The sequence below is a fragment of the Phoenix dactylifera genome, chromosome 2, assembly GCF_051530095.1.
Source record: "Phoenix dactylifera cultivar Ajwa chromosome 2, Ajwa_hap1_PhDact_Kaust_v1.1, whole genome shotgun sequence".
Lineage (NCBI taxonomy): Eukaryota > Viridiplantae > Streptophyta > Magnoliopsida > Arecales > Arecaceae > Phoenix > Phoenix dactylifera.
The window spans coordinates 28,993,555-29,018,979 of record NC_143191.1 but is presented as its reverse complement, the minus strand read 5'-3'; the positions used below and the strand labels follow the sequence as shown (position 1 = coordinate 29,018,979).

The following is a 25,425-nucleotide window of genomic DNA, read 5'->3' as shown; positions in this document are numbered from 1 at the left end:
AATAACCAGTCCTTGTAGAACAAGTTTATTCAACAAACATGTAACGCCTCCTCCCAGATAAAAATGCAAATACCGAGCATATATTCTCTGTTACGTTAATAGTCACTCACTACACAACAATCCCATGTAATTTACTCTCACAAGTGACGCCAACAACCCCCCAAGCTCGGTCCTCTCACACCATTCACCAACCCATCAGCACTCTCAAAACCTTCTACTCTTCCTCTCCCGTCTCATCACAACCAGCCGGGCTGAGCTCTGTAAAACTCACGGCCAACCCCCCGCAGACAGCTGTCATATATGTATATTTTTGCTAGGATCCCCCAAGAAAGAAAGAGAGGAGAGTTTGTTGTTGGATTATAATCCTACCCTATCTATCACTCTGATCTCCGTAACATAGATTTCCTCTCTTTATAGGCAGGATTCAGAGGTCCCCAGGTATCATGGAAAAAAGCTGTCATTCCTCCACCACCATCCCCAATCCCGCCGCCGCCACCACCACCACCACCAATACCAGCAGCTCTCTTAGCACCACCACCACCTCCTCCTCCTCCTCCTCCACCACCACCACTAGCTCTCACATCCAAACCTCCCTCAAGTCCCTCAACAAGGCCTCTTATAAGATCTCTAAGCCACTCCCCAAAAATCCAAACCCTAACTCCGCCCGCCCCTCCCTGCCGCCCGCCGCGATAAATAGCGGCGGCGCTCCGCCCCAGCAGTCGCAGCCCCCCGTCTACAACATCGACAAGAACGACTTCCGCGACGTCGTCCAGAAGCTCACCGGATCCCCCACCCACCACCACCCCCGCCCGGCGGCGCCTCCTCCTCCTCCTCCCCCTCCCGCCGCCGCTCCCGCCGCCACCTCCCGCCTCCATCGCATCCGCCCGCCGCCCCTCGCCCATCTGGCACCCCAGCACTCTCCACTTACCCCCGCTCCCCCGCCGCTGGCCGCCTCCGCCGCCGACGTCTGGACGAGGCCCCCCCTCTCCCCGCTCCCCCCCTTCCCCACCGTCAGCGCCGCCGCGGAGTCGCCCATCTCCGCCTACATGCGCCGCCTCCACAGCGGCGGGGGCGGGCAGCCTCCGCTGGTTCCCTCGCCGACGGCGGCGGCGGCGATGCTGCTCCCCCCGCCGACTTCGCCGCTGGGGTTCGGGTGCCTGCCGTCTCCCCGGTCAGCGTACCAGATGATGCTCTCGCCGGGCATGGTGTTCCCGACCTCGCCAGGAGTGCCCTTGCCGAGCCCGAGGTTGGGGGATCCGTGAAGGGGAGGGCTCCGATGCTTCCTTTCTCTGGATCAGCCTACTCTCCAGCTCAGAAGGTAAGCCCTTTCTCTGCCGCAGATCTGCTAGGGTTTATCTTTGATATCCTTCCATGCGTTCGTTATTTTACTATTCCTGTAAATATGTACTCTTAAAGTTTAATCAGCATTTTTGAAGTCATCAGGAGAGATCTGATGCTGGCGAAAGTGGAAAAAAATATGTTCATCTTTGTAAATGGATGATGTGGACGTAGAACCCTTTCAAAAATGTTGTTGTTTGGTGCTTGAAAAGAATGACACCTTTGGTTAGACATCCATATACATATTTTTTGTAAAATGATGGTGGTATGGTGTTGAATTGTATTGTATTTTGGTCTGTTTATGAAGAAGTTAGTGTGCAACAAGTTTTCTTATGGTGAAATGGTTTTGATGCTCCTATTTAGCCCTCTTTTGAGGTGAAATAAGAGATTGGATAAAGAAAAGGTCAAACTGTTTCTCGTTTCTGTCATCCGTGAAATCAAATAGCTACGTATAATAAGCTGGCCTTGTCTTGTGCTTTCTCATAGTTCCGTTCTTTGTTTGTGTAATTTTGAATAAGCCTGCCTTGATCTGCTGCCTGTCCACTAGAGAGTGACCTTTGGAGTTAAAATCACTATTTTTGAGCTGCCTGGGAAACTAGCACGGGACAGCCACCTAAGGGTTACAATCTGGCAATGGAGTTATCTTGAATTGGCTGCTCGATCGATTAGTTCTTCCTTAGTATGAACCAAATGGATTGTTAATTTTGATGATCGTAATGACAATTCTGAAACATCACTTGAGCGTAAAAGCATGCATGCATACTTTGCTTTTGGGATGAGATTGGGCATTGTTTATGGTATCTAACCACATAGGGGTAAGATTATTGTATTGCCCTTTTATGTAATTCCCCAAAATAAAATTTAAATTTTGGAGCGGATGAATGGAGAATAATGAGACTGAGCCTTGATGATTTTTTTGTTTTTGGTCCGTACAATGCCAACGCCGATTTGTCCTTGGTGTGGACACGAGTACTGGATTGATTATTTTGCGGGATCACGGTCGTCGTAGGAGGACGGTCCAGCCACTTTCGTTGTGGTTAGATTGATTTATGTTATTTTTTATTTTATGTGGGTAGGATTAATTTGCATATTGTCATTTGAGGACCTTTTTCGAATTGTTTTCTTCGTAGGAACCTATTTGTTATTTTGTGGTCCTATATATATATGGGGCATGCATTTGTTTAGAATTAATGAACGATGAATGAACATTAATCTTCTTTCTTCTTCCTCTTCTCTCTTCTCCTCTTCTCCTCTTCCCCTCTGCCTCTCCTTCCCTACCTCCGTGCTGCATCAGCTTTGGTATCAGAGCAGGCCCGACTTTGCATCTGTTGCTGAAGTCAAGGGATCCAGTTTATGGATGGACACCCGCGATTCTTTTTCGGCCTTTCTCTCATCTGCATTTTGCTGGAGTATTTGCACCGCAAACGCCGGAACGCACGGAGGATCGCTACACGGCACACATTCCGAAAAAAAGGGTCGTTCCCTTTCTTCTTTGTTCTCTTCCCTCTCCATCATCTCACCCCCTGTGAAGAGAAAAGGGGCAAAGCCCTCCCGTCGGTCGCTTCCCACCCAGCGCCATTCCACCGATCTCCTTCGCAAGACGCTGAAGCCGCCTTCGTCCCCCACCGTCGCTGCCTCCACCGCTGTCTCCCTTCCCTTTCCTTCCTTCTCTCTCGGGTCTCACACAGAGAGGGAAAACCTCGTCGCCGGGTACCCCCACAGCGGCCCGGGAGGCAAGTAAGCCCGCCTGCTCGTCGTTTTCTCCTCCAGTCGTCGTTGTGCATGCACCAACTACCGTCACCGCTTCGCCGCGCCGCCGATTCGCCATCAGACACCATCGTGTCTCCCCGAAAACTTCGGCCGCATCTTGCTGCCACCATCTGTGGCCGGATCCAGGAGAAGGACGCCGCCGCCCCACTCGACGCCGCTCTACTCCACCGGCGCAACGCCTCCCCACAACCACCGCCGCGAAATCAGGCGTGATCCATTGGAATCGTCGAAGGTGGAAGATGGTCTACAGTGCGGGTAAGGCCTAAACCCGTTAGCCCATCATCCATTAGCCCGAACCAATTCAAAAAAAAAAAAAGAATATTGCGGATCGGACTGTCTTCATGGGTTGGGTCTGTTAACCCGACAACCCGAGTCCATTTGAGTTATTTAAAAAAAAACAAAAAATTGAATTGCTGCATATGACGCATAAGTCACGCACGTGCGGGAGTTTTCTTCTTTCCCTTATTTTCCCGACTGTCTCTTCCTCGGTATCTCCAATCACCGCTTCCGCCACCCCACGCCGTCCCCGCTCGGCTGTTACCACTTCCGCCCACTACCACCAAATTTTTCTTTTTTCTTCGCACCACCGCGCCGCCCGCCTCTCCCCTCTGCCGCAGTTGCTGCTACTCCGCTGGACGCTCGCCGGCCCTTCCGTGCCCACCACCACTTCCCACGCCCCTCCCACCACCGCCATACCCTTTGTCTTCCACTGCTATCAGCGCCCCCGCTCTTTCCCCACCGCTGCTGCCACGTCTGCTGCTGCACCACTGCGCCGCGCGCCGCCCCCGCTCTTCCTTGCCGCCGCTCGCCGCTGCTAGTCGCCGCCGCGCCGCCGCTTGTAATTGCCGCCGTCGGCTGCCACGCCACCACTGTCATCTCTGACAACCCCCACCACAGACCGCTCCAACCGCAGCCGCCATCAGCTGCTCCGACCGCCTCCACAGAAGCTATCATAGTGACGACCCTACGACGTCGTTGACCACCCTCCCGGTCCTGTTTCAGCTTGATCATCTTTCGCGTGCAGAAGTCTCTCTCTAGACCAGGTCAGCTCTATTTTCCCCTTCCCTGCAGATTCAATTTGTTCATTTAATTTGGCATTAATTTTCATATTTTGTGCGTGGTAATACGTTCCACAAATTCAAAATACACGCGACCACACACATTCACAAGACAAACAGAAACCCTAGTAATCGCACTTCTTTAATATTAACTGTAGAGCTAGATCATATTTGGGAGACCTATGTGGCTCCGTGACACCTTGCATAGTCCGAGAACTTAGTACTACTTGACTGCACTACTTGTTGGCCTGCGCTTCATATTAATTTTCAGTTTGCAATATTTATTTGCAAGGGAGTAGTTTTAGCTTATATTGGGCATATACTTTGCAATTTCGAATTACTTTCATGCATTAGGTCTACTTAGGAACCTTTATAATTGGTAAGAACATACATATCGTCATTCATTTTATGCATCTATGTAGTGGTCGTGTCGTATCTCATCTGAGTCCCACCTAGACATGGATTCCAAAATCGAAGCTCTATTAAAAGCTATCCAAAACACTAATGCTCAAGTCCAAAACACTAATGCCCAAGTCCAAGCAAACAATGCCCAAATTCATGACCTAACCACAATGTCCACCCAGGTTACTGCCCGACTCGATTCAATTGAGGATTCACTTCAGAGGGTTATTGAATTCCAGAAAGCTAGTACCCCCCATTTACCGAGTCTTGAAGGGGACGACACCCTAGAACAAATCCTAGAACAACAAGGCTCGGTTCGGCAGAACAACTTTGATAATAGGTCTGTTCCAGGTCACCATCATGCCTACTGTTGCCCAAGGCGACAAGCCAAGAGGGGGGGTGAATTGGTTTCTTTTAATTTTAACTAACTTACTTAAGTTAAATGAATGATTAGTAAGCTAAAACAAATCACAATACAAACAACACAAAGTATAGTGGTTCGGTGCTCTCCTTAGCACCTACGTCCACTCCCCAAGCGACCCCTTGGGAATTCACTATAATTCCGCGGATTACAGTTGGATTGTTTTCCGGGCTCACAATCCAAAAACCTCTACACTTTGGTTTTTCGGGTTCACCAAAAACCTATGTTGGTTTTACGGGCTCACCAACGAACCTTTGTTGGTTTTACGGGCTCACCAACGAACCTTTACAATTGGTTTTCCGGGTTCACCAATCAACCTATTCCGTTGGTTTTGCGGGCTAACCAACCAACCTTTACAAGTAGTTTAATAAACAAAGAAAGAAGATTTAAACTCCTAAATGAGCAAATGAAACAATATAAACTACAAAGAAGAGTTTAGAAAGTATTTATCGCTTGTAGTGACTTCTCTCTTCTTTGTCAAGGATGCTTCACTCTTCAAGGGAGGATGGAGCTCTAGATGACTCTTTGAATCTGCTCAACCACTTTCTTTTGATTCTTGAATGAAGCACTTGGATGAAGAAGATTAGGGCACTTTCTCTTTCTTGTGTACTCTTTGATATTCTTTGGAAAGGTTGTTCTATCTGATGAATAGTGCCACTTTAAATAGCTTCCTACATCCATTGGACAAGCCCCAATGGTTAGAATTCAAAAACTAGCCGTTACTCCCTTTTGGAAGGACAAAAAGTACATCTGCAGAACTAGCCGTTATGCTTTAGCCCGTGTTTGGGTCGGCTCAACCTGTCCTTGGGTCGACCCAACTTTCACTTGGGTCGACTCAAACATTCCTTGGGTCGACCCTTCCAGAAACACAGAAACTTTATAATTCAGCCTTCCTTCACTTGGGTCGACCCAACCTTTCTTTGGGTCGACTCAAAGTTCACTTGGGTCGACTCAACTTCTTCTTGGGTCGACCCTAACAGGGTTTCCAGAGAACCTTTTCTGTCTTCTTTTCTGTCTTGCCTTTGGGTCGACCCTCTCAGGGTTTGGGTCGACTCAAGCTTGGGTCGACTCAACTACTTCTTGGGTTGACCCTCTCAGTAAATCCAGAGAACCATTTTTCTGTCTTGTTTTGAGGATCTTGATCCTTGGGTCGACTCATGCTTTCCTTGGGTCGACCCAACTCACTGTTCATCTTTGCCATTTTTGCAGAAGTGTGCCAAATGTTTTCTTGATGTGCCGGGGTCGACCCAATCATCCTTTGGGTCGACTCAATCCACACTTTGCTGCATCTCAAGGTTAGATTCATTCAAATGAACAATGAAATGTATCTATATCAATTAATACAAAATATACTGAGAGTAATAAACTTATAAATGAAGTATCGATTTAACTTATAACATACTCTAGATAATTACTTGTTAATCATCAAAATAACACTATCATCCTCAATCTCCCCCTTTTTGATGATTACAAAATAAAGAGTATGAGCCTATTGATACTTATCTTAAATTCAGTTTTTGAAAGGGTTTAACTTGCAGAATTTCAGCTTTTCATATATAAGAGTGAAGTCTCCCCCTATATCATTTAAATGTTGCCAATTTGACTTTTTGTGTTACTCCCCCTTTCATTTATAATTCATTAAAGATGAAACTCCAAAAATTTGAGATAAAACATGAGTTTCAGGTTATGTATCGAGGTGTGAAAGGTGCGTGCCAAATTCTGAATTTATGTGTGCCAAATTCTGAAATTTGATATAAATTGTTGAGTTGAACATTTTCATTGTTGCAAATTGCTCCCCCTTGGATGTATATGCTTTCCTATATGATTTTCAATTTGTTTTACAAATTATTTTACTTTCTTTCTTTACTTCTCCCCCTTTTTGTTACTCTATTTACTTTTATCTTTACTTCTCCCCTATTTACTCTTTCTTTACTTCTCCCCCTTTTTGTTATCATCAAGGAGGTACATGGGAAAAGATGCAATAAATAACAACCATTCAAACTTCATTGATCAAAATAGGAACATTTGAGTACATTCATGTCCAAAAACAAAAACAGATACAATGTTCCTTAATCAAGATTTAAAGATACATGATAAAAACAAGATACATATGAGAACTAGATATCTAGCCTAGGCTCTAAACAGAAATGCTAATATCAGCCTAGGGAGAATCTAATGGCTGGGATCTAGTCCTCATCCTCCTAGTGTACGTGGCGAGGGGAGGTCGAGCCTGGTGAGACTGTGTCTGGCGTGGAGCACGACGAGCTGGATGACTCTGTGCCGAAATCTCTGACTCAGCAGCCTGTGGCACAGATGGTCCATGGGTCTCTCTCTCTCCGGAGTGCTCCTATCTGCTGCCTCAGATCACTGATCTCAGCAGACATGACGTCCAATCGGACGTCCAATCGGCTCATCAGCCCGTCAGTGATAGTCCTCGCCTGAGCTGACATAAGCTCAGTCATCCTGCTCCAGAACTCATCCGTATCTCTCGGAGGAACGGATGACGATGGTCCAGCCTCTGAAGGTGCAGTAGGATGATCCATATGCTCCTCATCCTCAGCCTCTGGTGCATCTCCCTCTGGTGCCTCACCCTGAATGCCTGCTCCAGTGTTAATCCACTGCCCGTTCACTTTCTCATATCCCATGCGTATAAGTGTCCGTGCAGTGTATGTGTCAGTATGAAGCAGACTCTTGGATGCCTCCCCCTCAACAGATATACCATGCTGCCGAAAAATCAAAGTGAGTATCATACCATAAGGTAGTGATACCCTAGAGTTGCAGATCACTTTCCTCATCTGTCTCAGTATCATGGCCGGAAGATTTAGGGGAATCCCCTGAATCATACACTCCATCACTGCTAGATCTCGCTCTGTGATGAGATCGAATCTCCCGGTCTTTGGAAATAAAATTCTGTTTATTATACTGAGCAGTAATCTCATTTCAGCAGAAAGAGAACTAGCTATTACCTTCTCGGAAAAGTTGAAGTTCTCATTTTCCATGATCAACTGTAGGGCTCTCAGTTTATCTTCTGTCCTTTCCGGAGTGGCTCCTACGCAGGGTAGATGAAGTAGCTCACTCAAGCTCTCCTCGGAAACTCGAACTCGAACCCCTCGAACTTCCGAAACAAGCCCTCCCATACCAGTTTTAAAGAAGGCATAGAACTCTTGAACCAATTCGGGGTAGATCAACACATCTAGGGAGCAAAGATACTCCCAACCTTGCCTTTGGATCCATTCCCTCAACCGAAACCCTTCTTGATCAAAGAACTCGGAATGGATCCTTCTCCCCGTTGTAACCGGTCTCCCCGCAAATCTTGCAAGTATAGCAGAGGGGGAAGGAGGAGGAGGTGGCTCCGCACGTGCCTCATGTCGTGGAGACACGGTAGATGGCTCCGTAGGTTGCCTTTCCTCATGTTGGATCCGTGTGACTCTTCCGGATCTCTTGGCTACGGCTCTTTTGGGTCCCATTTCTCAAGATCTTAAGGTAATCTACTGTTTGGAGGAGTTTGGAGGAGTTTGGAGAGTGGAGATTAGAGTATTCAGAAGAGGACAAGGGCAAACAGTGCCCTAACATTGCTCTCAGGTCCCCCTTTTAACAGTGGGGTCCCGACGTTGGGTCGACTCAAGAATTTTCTTGGGTCGACTCAACGTTGGGTCGACCTTATTCTGGGTTGGGTCGACCCAAGTGCAGAATTTTTCTTTTCTCTTCCTTTTTGCGTCTAAAAAAAAAATTTCCTTGCTTCCAATCCTTATAAATTCTTTCTGGGACAATGATACATGAGTAAGGAATCTATAGATAACAAGTTTGACTCATATTTCATGGGTTTTTAGAAATTGGAGGAATGTATCATGAAACTACTAGCTTCCTTTTATATTTCTTCAATAAAAAAGATCATATATGCCTAATTCCCTCCTTAGCATGCAGAATCTATCTTCACTCAATGGTTTTGTAAATATGTCGGCTAATTGTTTTTCAGTGCATATATGCTCAATATATATGTTTCCATTTTGCACATGATCCCTAATAAAATGATACCTTATCTCTATGTGTTTGGCTTTAGAATGCTGAACTGGATTTTTAGTAAGATTGATGGCACTAGTATTATCACATTTAATAGGAATATTATCTAGCTTAACTCCATAGTCCTCTAGTTGTTGCTTAAGCCATAATACTTGAGCACAACAACTACCAGCAGCTATATATTCAGCTTCAGCTGTAGACAGTGCCACTGAATTCTGCTTTTTGCTAAACCATGATACTAAGTTATTTCCTAAGAATTGACATGTGCCACTTGTGCTCTTCCTATCTAATTTGCATCCGGCAAAATCCGCATCTGAATATGCAAGCAAATCTAGATAGGAGTCTCTTGAGTACCATAATCCTATATTGGTAGTTCCTCTTAAATATCTAAGGATTCTTTTAACAGCACTTAAATGTGACTCCTTAGGATCCGATTGGTATCTAGCACATATTCCTACACTAAATACGATGTCGGGTCTACTAGCAGTAAGGTAGAGCAAGGATCCAATTAGTCCTCTATAGAGCTTAATATCAATACTCTTTCCTTTTTCATCTTTGTCTAGCTTACTAGTAGGATTCATTGGAGTGCCTACTCCTTTATGATTTTCCTTCCCAAACTTCTTTAGTATTTCCTTTGTATACTTAGTTTGATGAATGAAAATGCCTTCTTTAGTTTGTTTGATTTGTAATCCTAGAAAGAAGCTTAGTTCTCCCATCAAACTCATTTCAAATTCTCCATGCATTAAATCAGCAAATTCTTTGCAAAGAGTATCATTTGTGGCACCAAAGATTATGTCATCTACATATATTTGTACCATTAATAGATTTTTGTCCTTTCTTTTGAGAAATAGAGTTTTATCTACATTTTCTCTACTAAAGTCATTATTAAGCAGAAATTTGCTCAATCGATCATACCAAGCCCTAGGTGCTTACTTTAATCCATATAAAGCCTTATGTAGTTTAAACACATGATTTGGCAATTCATGATTCTCAAAACCAGGAGGTTGTTCTACATATACTTCCTCCTCAATAAAACCATTTAAGAAAGCACTCTTCACATCCATTTGATATAATTTGAAATCCATGAAACATGCAAATGCTAGAAGTAATCTAATAGCCTCTAATCTAGCTAAAGGAGCAAATGTTTCATCAAAATCTATTCCTTCTTCTTGATTGTATTCCTTAGCTACAAGTCTAGCCTTATTTCTTATGACTAATCCATTTTCATCTAATTTATTTCTAAATATCCATTTTGTTCCAATTACTGAGTTATGCTTTGGTCTTTCAATTAATGTCCATACATTACTTCTTTTAAATTGATTCAATTCTTCTTGCATGGCATTTATCCAATTAGTATCTTTTTCAGCTTCTTCATAAGTCTTAGGTTCTAATTGTGAAACAAAAGCAAGATAATCATTTAAATTTCTAAGAGATGATCGAGTTCTTACCCCTTGAGATGGATCACCAATGATTAAGTCTTTAGGGTGTCCATATGCATACCTCCATTCCTTTGGCAAGTTTTGGGATTGAGGTGGCACGCAATCATCTCCCTTATCTTGATTTGGCACGTCATCAATATTCAACTTTTCAAAGTCGATAATTTCTGTATCATCATCAACAATATTTTCTTTCCTAGCAGACTCACTATCAGACTCATCAAATATAATATTGACTGACTCTTCCACTACTAAAGTTCTTTTATTGAATACTCTGTATGCCCTGCTAGATGTGGAGTATCCTAAGAAGATATCTTCATCTGACTTGGCATCAAATTTACTTAGATCCTCCTTGCCATTGTTTAAGATGAAACATCTACATCCAAAAACTTTAAGATATTTAGCAGTTGGTTTCTTATTCTTCCAAAGTTCATAAGGAGTTTTCTTGGTTATTGGTCGTATTAAAACTCGATTTAGAATATGGCAAGCAGTGCTTATAGCTTCAGCCCAAAAGTACTTTGGAAGATTTGACTCACACAACATTGTGCGTGCCATTTCTGCCAATGTCCTATTTTTCCTTTCAACAACCCCATTTTGTTGAGGCGTTCTAGGTGCTGAAAATTGATGTGATATACCATTTTTAGTACAAAATTCTTCAAAGTGTTGATTTTCAAATTCGGTACCATGATCATTTCGAATTGCTACTAAGGTGAGTTTCTTTTCATTTATGATATTATTATATAGTTTCAAGAATTCTGAAAATGCTTCATTCTTATGTGCCAAAAATGAAACCCATGTATATCTTGAAAAATCATCAACAATAACTAGTCCATACTTCTTCCCTCCTAGACTTGTAGTTCTAGTAGGTCCAAATAAATCCATGTGTATGAGTTCAAATGGTCTAGTTGTTGATACTATATTCTTCGATTTGAAAGATGATTTAGTTTGTTTTCCCAATGAACATGGTCCACATATTTTGTCATTTTCAAAGATCAATTTTGGCACATCTTTTATTAATTCCTTCTTGACTAGTTTTGATATTAATTCCATACTAGCATGTCCTAGTCTTCGATGCCAAAGCCAACTAGTTTCATTTTTCTTTTCTTCATTAGTAATTAAGCATAATCCATTTTTCTTGCCTAACTCATGAAGATCTACTAAGTAAATATTTCTTTGCCTTTGTCCTACAAGTACAATGCTATTATCTTTAGGATTTGTGATTATGCATACAGATGCTTCAAATGTGACTTTAAACCCTTTATCACAAAATTGACTTATGCTAAGCAAATTATGTTTTAAACCCTTAACTAATAAGACATTTTCTATAAAAATAGATGGAGTAATAAAAATTTTACCCTTTCCAATGATATGCCCTTTACCATTGTCTCCATAGGTTACTACTCCACCCTTCTTTGATTCCAAGGTGACAAATTGATTTACGTCACCGGTCATGTGTCTTGAACAGCCGCTATCTAGATACCATCGTTTTTCCACTTTATCAGCTGCAAGACACCCCTGCAATCAAGATCAAGAAAGAGCTTTAGGTACCCAAACTAAGTTGGGCCCTTTAGGGTTAGTACTCTATGTTCCTTTTGGAACCCAAACTTTCTTGAATTTAATCTTTTGATTATTACTTACTTTGTTTTGACTGGACTTTCTATAGTTACATTCATATGCTCTATGTCCTAACTTATTGCAGCAATAACAAGTAATATTTTTACTTTTAGCTTTTACAAAAATGTTCTTTAAGAATTTTTGTTTCTTATTTGTTTTATAACCTAAACCAGCCTTATCATATACAGCTTTTTGACTATCAAGAATCATATTTAATTTGGTAGAACTAAGTGTAAATTTATCTACCAAGGATTTATATTTTTCAGCATCTTCTTTTAGCTTGATATTTTCAGTAATTAGATTCTTGGTTTCATTTGCAAGTTTCCTACTTAATGTTTCACAGTTATGAGACAGTTTTAACTTATCTTTGACAAGAGATTGATTTTCTTCTTTTAGAACTTTATTTTTATTAATTAGTTTCTTATGTTCTTCCATGAGTTCTAAGAATGCATCATGTAATTTATCAACAGTAAAATCACAGTCAAGTTCAGAATCTACCTCATCGTCATTGGCCATATGACACATTTGGGCCGTCTCTTGATGATCTTCCTTTTCCGAACTTGATTCCTCACTTTCACTCCATTCAGCCATGAAGTTCTTCTTTTTCAGTTTTCTTGCCATCCATTTCAAATCTGGGCAATCTATCTTATAATGCCCGGGTTTGTTACACTTATAGCAAATGGGAGTTTCTTTTTCCTTTTCTTTGTCCTTACCCTTTTCTTTGCTTGAGTTACCTTTGATGAAGGGTTTCTTTCTATGGAATCTATTCTTACCTCTCATAAATTTTCTGAATTTTCTTCCAAGCATAGCCATCCCTTCTTCATCAATTTCTTCATCATCATCTGAATCTTCCGATTCAGTTTGTTGTTTAGGGGTGGTAGTCTTTAGGGCAATGGGCTTTCTTCTCTTGACCTCATCTTCTGAATTTTGCCTCATTGTCAACTCATGGGTCATGAGTGATCCTAGAAGCTCCTCTAATTGCAGTGTGTTGAGGTCCTTAGCTTCTTGAATTGCGGTTACCTTGGCCTCCCAAATTCTTGGTAGAGACCTGAGAATTTTTCGCACCAAATCAGAGTTAGAGTAAGACTTTCCTAAACTCTTAAGCCCATTTATAATGTCAGTAAAACGAGTAAACATATCAGTTATGGACTCAGTAGATTCCATTTTAAACAATTCATACTTGTGTACTAATATGTTTATCTTTGACTCTTTAACTTGATTGGTCCCTTCATGGATGACCTCAAGTTTGTCCCAAATTTCTTTGGCAGTAGTGCAAGTAGATATTCTATTAAATTCACTTACATCTAATGAGCAGTAAAGTACATTTATAGCTTTTGCATTTAACTGTGCTAATCTTCTATCACTTTCATTCCAATCCATTTCTGGTTTGGGTATGATAGTGCCCTCTATATTAAGTGTGGGTGTGTGAGGTCCTCTAATGATGATGTACCATAGTTCATAGTTGGAAGCTTGAATGAATATCCTCATCCTAGCTTTCCAATATGTGTAGTTTGTGCCATTAAATAGAGGTGGTCTATTTATGGATTGCCCCTCACTCATAGAACATCCCACTTGGGTTGTCATGATCTTTAACTCTTGATTGTGAGATCAATGAGTACTATTAGAGCACCTTGCTCTGATACCACTTGTTGCCCAAGGTGACAAGCCAAGAGGGGGGGTGAATTGGTTTCTTTTAATTTTAACTAACTTAAGTTAAATGAATGATTAGTAAGCTAAAACAAATCACAATACAAACAACACAAAGTATAGTGGTTCGGTGCTCTCCTTAGCACCTACGTCCACTCCCCAAGCGACCCCTTGGGAATTCACTATAATTCCGCGGATTACAGTTGGATTGTTTTCCGGGCTCACAATCCAAAAACCTTTACACTTTGGTTTTTCGGATTCACCAAAAACCTATGTTGGTTTTACGGGCTCACCAACGAAACTTTGTTGGTTTTACGGGCTCACCAACGAACCTTTACAATTGGTTTTCCGGGTTCACCAATCAACCTATTCCGTTGGTTTTGCGGGCTAACCAACCAACCTTTACAAGTAGTTTAATAAACAAAGAAAGAAGATTTAAACTCCTAAATGAGCAAATGAAATAATATAAACTACAAAGAAGAGTTTAGAAAGTATTTATCGCTTGTAGTGACTTCTCTCTTCTTTGTCAAGAATGCTTCACTCTTCAAGGGAGGATGGAGCTCTAGATGACTCTTTGAATCTGCTCAACCACTTTCTTTTGATTCTTGAATGAAGCACTTGGATGAAGAAGATTAGGGCACTTTCTCTTTCTTGTGTACTCTTTGATATTCTTTGGAAAGGTTGTTCTATCTGATGAATAGTGCCACTTTAAATAGCTTCCTACATCCATTGGACAAGCCCCAATGGTTAGAATTCAAAAACTAGCCGTTACTCCCTTTTGGAAGGACAAAAAGTACATCTGCAGAACTAGCCGTTATGCTTTAGCCCGTGTTTGGGTCGGCTCAACCTGTCCTTGGGTCGACCCAACTTTCACTTGGGTCGACTCAAACATTCCTTGGGTCGACCCTTCCAGAAACACAGAAACTTTATAATTCAGCCTTCCTTCACTTGGGTCGACCCAACCTTTCTTTGGGTCGACTCAAAGTTCACTTGGGTCGACTCAACTTCTTCTTGGGTCGACCCTAACAGGGTTTCCAGAGAACCTTTTCTGTCTTCTTTTCTGTCTTGCCTTTGGGTCGACCCTCTCAGGGTTTGGGTCGACTCAAGCTTGGGTCGTCTCAACTACTTCTTGGGTCGACCCTCTCAGTAAATCCAGAGAACCATTTTTCTGTCTTGTTTTGAGGATCTTGATCCTTGGGTCGACCCACCCAACTCACTGTTCATCTTTGCCATTTTTGCAGAAGTGTGCCAAATGTTTTTTTGATGTGCCGGGGTCGACCCAATCATCCTTTGGGTCGACTCAATCCACACTTTGCTGCATCTCAAGGTTAGATTCATTCAAATGAACAATGAAATGTATCTATATCAATTAATACAAAATATACTGAGAGTAATAAACTTATAAATGAAGTATCGATTTAACTTATAACATACTCTAGATAATTACTTGTTAATCATCAAAATAACACTATCATCCTCACCTACCCTCGCCCTAGAGGACCTGGTCCCTTTCCTAATGTTGATAGAGGTTATCGACATAACGTAGAACCCAGAGAACTTCATGACCTTGATGAAGATGTAATGCGAGGCATTAGGGTTGAAGCTCCCACTTTTGACGGTCGTCTTGACCCGAAAGTCTTCTCAAATTGGTTACGCGAAATGAACCACTTCTTTGAGTGGTACAATCTGTCTGAGAAAAAAAAATCCGATTCGCTAGAATGAAACTCCTTGGTCGAGCTAAGCTGTTTTGGCAAAACACTGAACAATTGTTAGCTAGGAGACATCAACCTGCTATTACAGATTGGGTGGCAATGAAAGAAAAATTAAAAGAAAAATACCTTCCATTAAGCTATCAAGCTGACCTCCTAGATCGATGGAACAATTTAAGACAAGGTAGCTGCACAGCTACTGATTACATCGCTCAATTTGATGAATTTATGATGCGAAGTAATGTAGCTGAAGATGAACGTATGATCCTGAGCCGGTTTCGACGAGGCCTAAATGATGAGCTTAGGAAAGAATTTATCCTTCGTGAAGTGGCCACTTTAGACCAAGCCTATACATTTGTGCAAAACCATGAGCAATTCTCCAAATCCATGTTTGCTAGGCGCCCTGACACCAGGCGGGTTCCCACTAGTGCCCAACCATCTGGACCCAGACCCCCAACCGGTTCTGTCCCACCTAAACCCTTTTCTTCTACAACTATCCAAAACCAAGATATTAAAGGCAAAGGAGTTTTAGGTGAACCTCCAAAGACAAACTCAAGAATTCAGTGTTTTAAATGCCAAAGGTTTGGTAATGTTGCCTCCTAATGTGTAAATCAGACCTTTGTTATTGATACACAAGAACAGGAGGATGACATAGATAATTTGGAGGAACAAATTTATGAGCCCAGTTTAGAGGATATTTAAGATGTCGAAGACGAACTTGAAGAAAAATCACACACTTTAGGTTGTATCCGAACTACTCTCCAGATAATTGCCCACGAATCTGACCAACCCACTATGAATGTAGTAAGGTGTGCAATTACCCAGCCTAAGGAGACTGATGACTGGAGACGAACCTTAATTTTTCACACTTACATTAGGTGCGGAGAAAAAGATTGTAAAGTTATCATTAATAGCGGGAGCTGCATTAATGCGATATCTTCCAGCATTGTCTCCCGCTTGGGTCTGACTCCTATGTCCCAACCTCAACCATATAAGGTCTCCTAGATCGACACATCATCCATTCACATTAAGGAAAGGTGTCTTGTACCCATTCAAATCCTTTCTTATAAAGACACTGTCTGGTGTGACGTACTTCCAATGGACATAGGTCATCTGATATTAGGAAGACCTTGGTTGTTCGACCTCGATGTCACCATTTAAGGTCGAACTAACTCTTGCTCTTTTGTATTCCAGGGCAAAAAGATTAAGCTTAATCCTTTACGGCCCAAAACACTAGATAAGAGTACGAACAAGAGTAAATCAAAGGGAAAGGAACTCCATATCCTTAGCCCCGCGGAATTTGAGAGGAACGTATTTAATGACTCTCCCCTGTTTGCCTTGCTAGTTAGAGAACTTCACCCACATCTTCAAAGCACATTACCGGCTGAAGTCCTCGCTATCCTTGAGGAGTTCAAAGAAGTTTTTCCTGAGGATCTTTCGGATCATTTGCCCCCTTTGCGTGATATTCAGCACGTTGATCTAGTCCCGGGAGCAACTCTTCCTAACTTGCCCCATTATCGGATGAACCCTTTTGAGCATGCAGAGCTCCTAAGGCAAATTAAAGAGCTCCTACAAAATGGATTTATTCGGAAGAGTCTAAGTCCTTGTGCCGTACCTGCCCTTCTTACTCCAAAGAAAGATGGAACTTGGAGAATGTGTGTAGACAGTCGGGCCATTAACAGAATCACGGTCAAGTACCATTTTCCTATTCTCCGGCTCGATGACATGTTAGATATGATGGTAGGTGCCACGATTTTCTCCAAGATTGACTTAAAAAGTGGCTACCATCAAATCCGGATTCGCCTAGGAGATGAATGGAAGACAGTCTTTAAGACAAAAGATGGCCTCTATGAATGGCTGGTAATGCATTTTGGCCTCTCAAACGCTCCTAGTACCTTTATGCGAGTGATGACTCAAGTACTACGACCTTTCATGGGCAAATTTTTAGTCGTGTACTTTGACGATATCCTTATTTATAACCAATCTAAGGAGCAACATTAAATCCATTTAAGGCAAGTTTGTACGACTTTACGCAACGAGAGCCTCTATGCTAACCTTAAGAAGTGTTCATTTTTCTCTCCTCACGTAAACTTCTTAGGGTATATAGTCTCATCTGAGAGCTTATCTGCTGACCCTGCGAAATTCACTGCAATTGTTGAATGGCCTGAACCTAAGAATATTACTGACATCCGTAGTTTTCACGGCCTGGCCATATTTTACCGTCGTTTCATAAAGGGGTTCAGTACACTTATGTCACTTATCACAAATTGCCTTAAATGAGGTGACTTTCAGTGGACACGCGCTGCTGCTAAAGCATTTAGTGACATTAAGAAACGAATGACGGAAGCGCCAGTTATGCGACTCTCTGATTTTACCAAAGTTTTTGAGGTGGAATGTGATGCATCTGGCTTAGGTATGGGTGGTGTGCTTAGCCAAGAACGTCATCCTATAGCCTATTTTAGTGAAAAACTGAATGAGGCTAGACAGAGATATTCCACCTATGACAAAAAAAATTTATGCAATAATCTAGCCCTACGGTATTGGTGACATTATCTCCTTCCAAATGAATTTGTTCTCTATTCTGACCATGAAGCACTTCGTTTTCTTAATTCCTAGAAAAAACTTAATCATCGTCATGCTAGGTGGGTTCAATTCCTCCAGGATTACACTTTTATCCTCAAGCATATGTCAGGTGCAGCGAACAAAGCTGTTGATGCGCTAAGTCAACGAGTAACTCTGTTGTCCGCCATGTCTGTTTCCATCACCGGTTTTGACAGACTTAAGCACGATTACTTGTCTTGCCCCGATTTTGGTCAACTCTATAATGCCCTTGCTGATGGACAAGGACCTTTGATTGATGGTATTTATCTTCAAGATGGGTACTTGTTCAAAGCTTCCAAGCTCTGTATTCCGCGAACTTCCGTACGCGATTTCTTGATATGGGAAGTGCATGCCTGTGGTCTCGCTGGACATTTTGGGCGTGATAAGACCATAGAAGAAGTTAAACGTCAATTTTTTTGGCCAAGTTTGAAACGGGACGTTGCTAAAATTGTGGGACAGTGTCGCACGTGTCAACTAGATAAGCACAAAAAACAAAATACAGGCCTCTACACTTTCTTACCTGTCCCAGATCGTCTTTGGCTTGACCTTAGTCTCGACTTCGTGCTCGGCCTTCCTCGTACCTTTCGGAAACATGATTCCATTTTTGTGGTTGTGGATCGTTTTTCTAAAATGGCCCACTTCCTCCCTTGTTCCAAAACTTCTGATGCCTCTCGAGTAGCCAAGATTTTCTTTGATGAGATTGTTAAGTTATACGGTTTACCAAAAACCATTGTCTCCCATAGGGATGTCCGCTTCATGAGCTATTTTTGGAAAACCTTGTGGCATATGGTTGGCACCAAACTTAAATTTTCTACTACTTATCATCCTCAAACCGATGGCCAAACCGAAGTCGTCAACCGAAGTCTAGGTACCCTTTTGCGAAGTCTAGTAGGGGAACACAATCGTAACTGGGATTCTATTCTGCCTGTTGCCCAATTTGCATATAATTCATCGATCAATATATCTATCGGGATGAGTCCATTTGAGGTAGTTCATGGTTATAAAGCTCGCAAACCTGTAGATCTCCTACCTATGTCCCCACATATTTGCATTTCTGAGTCTGCACATGCATTTGCACAACACATTCATACTCTGCATCAGGAAATTAGCAAGCGCATTCATATGAGTAATGCTCAATATAAGCTACAGGCTGATTCTCATAAGCAAAATAAACAATTTTAAACTGGGAATTATGTTATGATACGTATTCGGCCTGAGCGGTTTCCATCTGGAACCGTTAGGAAACTGCAGGCTCGTAGTGCTGGGCCCTTTCGGGTATTGCAACGAGTGGGCACTAATGCTTATGTCCTTGATCTTCCCTCTGATTTTGGTGTTAGCTCCACTTTTAATATTGAGGATTTGGTTGCTTACAAGGGTCCCCCTTCCATTCCTACTAACCCTTTCACTGAGCCATCCCTTGAGCTTGATGATACTCCTATTCTTGATTCCATGCCATGTCCGACCCATCTACTCTTACCACCAGCACAAAAAGAACATATTGATGCCATTTTAGATGAGCAGACTGTTTCTACCAGTGATGGGGGTGTTCAACGTTTCTTGGTTCGCTGGCGAGGATGCCCGGAGTCTGATGCTACATGGATTACACGTGAGGAGTTCCAGCGCATTGATCCAGATCTCTTGGAGTACTATTAGAGTCATTCGTCGAGGTCGACTTCTTCTTACCCGGGGGGAGTTGGTGCGGACACGAGTACTGGACTGATTATTTTGCGGGATCACGATCATCGCAGGAGGACGGTCCAGCCACTTTCGTTGTAGTTGGATTGATTTATGTTATTTTTTATTTTATGTGGGTAGGATTAATTTGCATATTGTCATTTGAGGATCTTTTTCGAATTGTTTTCTTCGTAGGGACCTATTTGTTATTTTGTGGCCCTATATATATATATGGGGCATGCATTTGTTTAGAATTAATGAACGATGAATGAACATTAATCTTCTTTCTTCTTCCTCTTCTCTCTCCTCCTCTTCTCCTCTTCCCCTCTGCCTCTCCTTCCCTACCTCCGTCCTGCATCAGTCCTTGAGACTGAACCCCCTAACATGATGTGTATGAAATTATGCTAGGTTTGCACCTACCTAGCATGGTCCAAATCTAGGTTATTTTGGTTTCGATATGCCATTTAAACCTAAACACAACCCATTTATTGGATGTGGCTGTGTCACCTTGGAAGTTGGATCTAATCTTGATGGAATTAACTCGAAGTTATGATTGTTTTTTCATCAACTTCAAAGTTGGTCTTCTTGGGGTTATTGGGTTCAGTTTGCAAGAGACTTCCCAGTTAGGTTGGAAAATCAGGTCTAGGTTTGGGATCCAAAACTAACTCGTAAATTCGGATATCTAGACCATAGTATTATTGAGTTGGGTTTAAGCTGAATTTAGGCCTATTTAACCCACTGAGATTCTATTTATCATACACCTCGAATGTCAGTCTTGTCGTTTTGCATCTAAGATGCAATACATGAGCCTGGTTTCTCTTTGCTATTGGACTGGGTTGCTTTTGCTTTAATCTACTAATCGTTCAATCTCATTTACCTATAATTCATCTATTTTTTGACTTCAGCCTCTGAAACAATCCTTGGCAGCTTGATGAGTGCAAGAGCAAAAATGATGCCTAAGAAATTAAAAAGCATGAGCACTTAAAAAGATGTTATATAACACAGTAATAAAATATTTATAATCTTTTACAGATAGTGCTAGAAATGGGCTCAGGCCGACTTGAGGTCCATCGGGCTGGGCCGGGCTTTGGGCCAGACCTAAAAAAGTTTAGACCTGGTTTGGGCTTACATGTAGAGCCCATTTGTTTGTCGGGCCGAGCTCAAGTATATCATTAGCCCCGTCCAAGCCCGAGCGCGAATAAAGCTTGAAACGGAGTCTGAATTCAGGCCCGAATTCAAGCTTGAATGAATTTTTTTTTGTATGTTGTTATTTGGAGAGAATAACGAGAAAGTAAAGGACAAAGTAAAATGGGTTTAGCTGAAAATAATGTATCACATATCATTTAGAGAAAGCCCAATTTTTAGCTAGCTCATTTACTTGTGAAGCAATATTACGAAATATTAAACTTCAATCAAGTTCGTGCTAGACTTATTATTGTCCCAAACAACTAATTTGGGCCAGCCCAATTAGGTTTGGGTTAGGCTCGAGCTTGGATTATCGAAAAAATTTTGGTTCTAAGTTCGGCCCGAAACCCAAAAAAAAGTTTCAGGCCGGGTTTGGGTAGGGACATTGCTTCGCCGAGCCAAGCCCACTTCCAGCCCTATTTACGGTTGGATTTGGTTCCTGCATTTCAAAACACGTGATGATGTACTACAGCAACATTCTAGGAGGCAACTAGCATGCAAGTGTTTAAAGTTCCAAGAGAAATTGATCTGAAACTGCCAGAGTTTTTTCAGTAGTTTCGTCGGTATAGGTTCAGTTTCAATTAGCTTACATCCTTCAATCAAAATGACCAAATTCAGTATAAAATTTAATATATACCAGAAAAAAACTTTTTATTTCAACATGAATGCATATCATGTATAGTGATCTGCCCAAATGGCAAATGGGATGTAATATATTTTCTCTAAATTTATGATTTTCTACTCCTCTTCTTTCAATTTTTATATCTTATTGTTTCTCTTATTTTTAGTATTTCATAACAATGTTTACAATCTGTTAGATCACTGAAGATATGTAACACAGCCAAAGATTTCAACCAACACAATCAACCGTAAAATGGTACCAAATTGCTTTTTTTGGGATGATTTTTTGGTGACTTTTATTGTCTCATTTTCCCTATTATTTTTGGCAATCTGAAATCAAACATCAAATAGAAATTGCTGAAGCCAAAACTAATTTTGCCCCACCAGAATCACAAGCGAAGCCGAGTTTGTAAATCTTGGGTTAAAGTATATTATGTTAAATTATAGTACATATACGTGCATATATCCATACATGCATATGTATGCCTAAATGCGTATATATACTTAGACATACATATATACGTGCAGACATATGTAAGGGCTTGAATACTTTCGAGGGGGAAAAAAAGAACAGGGTAATCTATGGATATGCTTGTGCATTTATTTGGAGAACCATTTAATTGCAGCATGATAATATTTTCCTGCAAATTCCGCAACATCATTCATTGATCTTCTAAAGTTAAAGCGCAATAATTCATCTAAAATAATGAAACAAGCCATACTACAGGTAATTTGATACCAAATTAGTTATAAAAAGAAAAACACCAACTAATAGTTTGTGAAACTTATGATTTGTAATTAGGTTAAAGTGTTTGGCAACCGACAATAGTGCGAGGGTTATTGCCTAGTTGCTCTGCTCTCCTTTCATCGGCTTCATCTTATACTCAACCCACCCTGAAGGATAGCCCACAGCTCTCCAACTTAAGGGCCAAGTAGGCTCAGGTAGGTCAATCAAGCATGATATATGGCATCAAGAGTACCAGATACTGATACGAAACTACATGTTGGCTGAATTGAAACAATGCTTGCATCTACAAGTTGCATCTGTTTTGCAGTTGAGCCTCCTTTTCACAGCCTTTGCTTGCAGGCGGTGTTGCTGCTCTTTTACTTTTTTCACATGTTTAGCTTCTTGCTATCCACTTTGTATTTTTTTACCAAATTCTTCCACATATAGTTTTGCATTGTAAATATTGTATAAAACTATCAGTTTACTTCGACTGTTTTACTGCTGCCTCAGGGTTTCCTTTAGAGGTTGGATCAAAATCATAGTAACCTGATCAAGTGGCCTTCATCCCTGCTGTGGTATGCTCTGTTACCGAGATTGCGAACGTTGATCTCTACTCATTATTTCTTTGGATAAACCTCATGCTTTCTTTAACTTTTTAGGATACCTGGCTTGGCACGCTTGCTATTGGATTTGTTTTGCCATCAACATCATAACCTTCATGGTTTCTCTTTTCGGAGCCACTTTGTTGCTTCCTGTCACTCTAACATCATTTTGCTTTAAGCATCATGTCAGTCATATTCTGCAACTGACTTGCTGACCATTGGGTGACCGACCTATCTCAAACCTCTTTTGTTACATTAATCTCTTAAGGTCCTCCCTGTTCCATTGTTGGACCCACCGTTCACATTAGGTTGATTAGTGTACCTGGCGGGAGACGTTATGGATTATGATCCAGGTATAATCCACATAGAGGATGGACATTTTCTTAATCTACTATAATTTGTATGCATTATTTTTTGTTTTTATCTAATTGTTTTATAATGGAGACGTGGTTCATATGCATACACTGTTTTGTGATATCCTAATCTACCTGTGTCATATCTGACTGTATCTAGTTTCCATAAATTTATCCATATCAGACTTAGACGGCCCTTTGGCCTCTTCAGTTGCTTATTGAGGTTAGTTCCATCTTAATTCTGCAAACAGGGTTGTTTAGCCATCTCTCCGAGGTACATAGAAACAGGTATTTATCTGAATTTTGAGGTTGGACCCGTCCCTAATTTGTTTTACTGGCAAAAAACATCTGCTGCTCTGTTTAATGCAAGAGGTTATCCAAGAAAGTTCTTTTAATGGATGGTTCAGGGAGCTTTGCCCATGGTTTTGTTGCTGCAATAGCATTTGAGGTATATGCTGGAATACCTTAGGCTATATGCTGGAGTACCTTATGCCGGAATGTTGACGGTCCACAGCTAAAACAAAGTTGGCCTTATAATACTTTGAGCTGCTATGCAGTTGAAGTGATCTCGCCCAAGCTAGAACTCAATTAGATGTTCCCCATTCAATCTTCATGGAGCCTGCAAATGATGGAATCGTTCCTTCGGGGGAAAGGAATTGTTATGGCCGATAAGCCTTAGGATTGGGCTGGCAGATGCAATTCTATATCGATTGTTTCATCAAAGAATGCTATATCGGTTGATACCAATCCATATCGATCATACTATATCATATAGGTACCAAATTGGTACGGCATATGTACCGGACAAATTGATATGGTAACAGATTGGTAGCGGTACGGAGTCTGGTACTATGATGGCTTATCTTGGTTTTTCATCAGTAAAAATTCAGTTTGATTTAATCATATTTGTATCTCATTGATATTTTAGGTAGAGATTTTTGTTGCCGGTTATCCAACTCAGTTTTCACATTTTGCAAACTTAGCCATTTCATCAGGCGAGTTTTAGAATCAGAATGGTCATATTCTCTATCACATTTGGTTTATGATTGAAATCAGAATCGTAATAGAATTTAAATACCAGAAAAGAGTCAAAATTGAGTTTTGGAGGGATTGAGCATTCTTATTCCTTCTAGAATTGGAATGAGAATGGAGTTTCTTCTAACCAAATAGCTGTAATGGGAGTTATGTATTCCTATTACCATTTTAGTGCTCTAGAATGTTGAAAGATTTATAGAATAAGGATCTAATGATCATACTAAAATATTTCTCTTTTCTTTAGTTATTTATTACCACCACAGTAAATTAAAAAAAAAATTGTATCCAGGTATTTACTAACTTTTAGACATAGGAAATTATATTATTAACAGAAATATAAGCTGAAACATCTGCAGATCGAGTCTCACCTATTGTTAAAGCAGCCATTAGCGGCTGGCTCTATCCGGAAGATGTGGTTGCGGATAAAGGTATTTTCTATACAACTTTATGATGATGATGAGAGGGTCTTCTTAATAGAAGAGATATTTGCCGGTACATTATAAATTATTAAAATATATAAATCATGCTACTTAAAATATATAATTCCATTGCCCGTGACCTTTAGGCGGTCCTCCAGTGCGGTCATCATTTAAACCTGAGTGGATAAAACACGATCTAATGAAATCTGTGGGCCTGAAATCAAGTGGCAAAAGCCACCTTCCAGACAAAAATATTATACTGCAAAATCTCCTGTGATGGATAATCCCGATAAGCATGCCGATTTGTAATGTGGGATACTTTTTTTTAATTTTTTAATTTTTTAAATTTTTATTTTATTTTAAACAACGAAGACTCATACACTACGTACGTGAGTGTGGCACATGAAATCAGCAAAAAGTACAGAGTACAAGAAAGAAGAAACAAAAGTGTGGTTCTTCTAAATAAAATTTTTGAGGTGATGGACCTAATTTTTTTTCAAAATAATATATATATATATATATATATATACACACACTACGTTATTGAGAACTAGTGGTGCATATGAAGTACAAATTTAGTGGGCCCTGCAAGAGGGGTGAAATCTGATGCGAAGTGTGATGATCGTTCAAGGTGTGAGGAAGCGGATCCTGCGGTAGCTGCCTCACGCTGAGTATATCCACCACTACTAGATTGGATTGGCATTTATATAGTTGCTTCAATCCATGATAGGGAAGTTCATTGCTGATATGGGTATCATGATGGTGAACCCTTTCAGCGTTCAAGAATCGATGG

The 25,425-nt window shown here is 41.1% G+C and overlaps 2 protein-coding genes across 10 annotated transcripts; both read left to right on the top strand.

Annotated features, from left to right (window-relative positions):
* Positions 1-41: 41 nt before the first annotated feature.
* Positions 42-25,135, top strand: LOC113461419 (VQ motif-containing protein 9-like). Of its 9 annotated transcripts, XM_089928852.1 has the most exons (4): positions 42-1,318; positions 2,633-4,151; positions 22,734-22,798; positions 22,883-23,268. In XM_089928852.1, exon 1 carries the CDS (start codon positions 444-446, stop codon positions 1,260-1,262), a length of 819 nt encoding a protein of 272 aa, XP_089784978.1. In that variant the 5' UTR covers positions 42-443; the 3' UTR covers positions 1,263-1,318; positions 2,633-4,151; positions 22,734-22,798; positions 22,883-23,268. The 9 variants fall into 9 exon arrangements, with proteins under 9 accessions (XP_089784978.1, XP_038972070.1, XP_038972065.1 ...); XM_039116142.2 differs by lacking the exon at positions 2,633-4,151 and having other exon boundaries at positions 22,961-23,268; XM_039116137.2 differs by lacking the exon at positions 2,633-4,151.
* Positions 19,214-19,669, top strand: LOC148714657 (uncharacterized). Its single transcript, XM_088714421.1, has one exon. The coding sequence runs from the start codon at positions 19,214-19,216 to the stop codon at positions 19,667-19,669; it is 456 nt and encodes a 151-aa protein (XP_088570547.1).
* Positions 25,136-25,425: the final 290 nt, after the last annotated feature.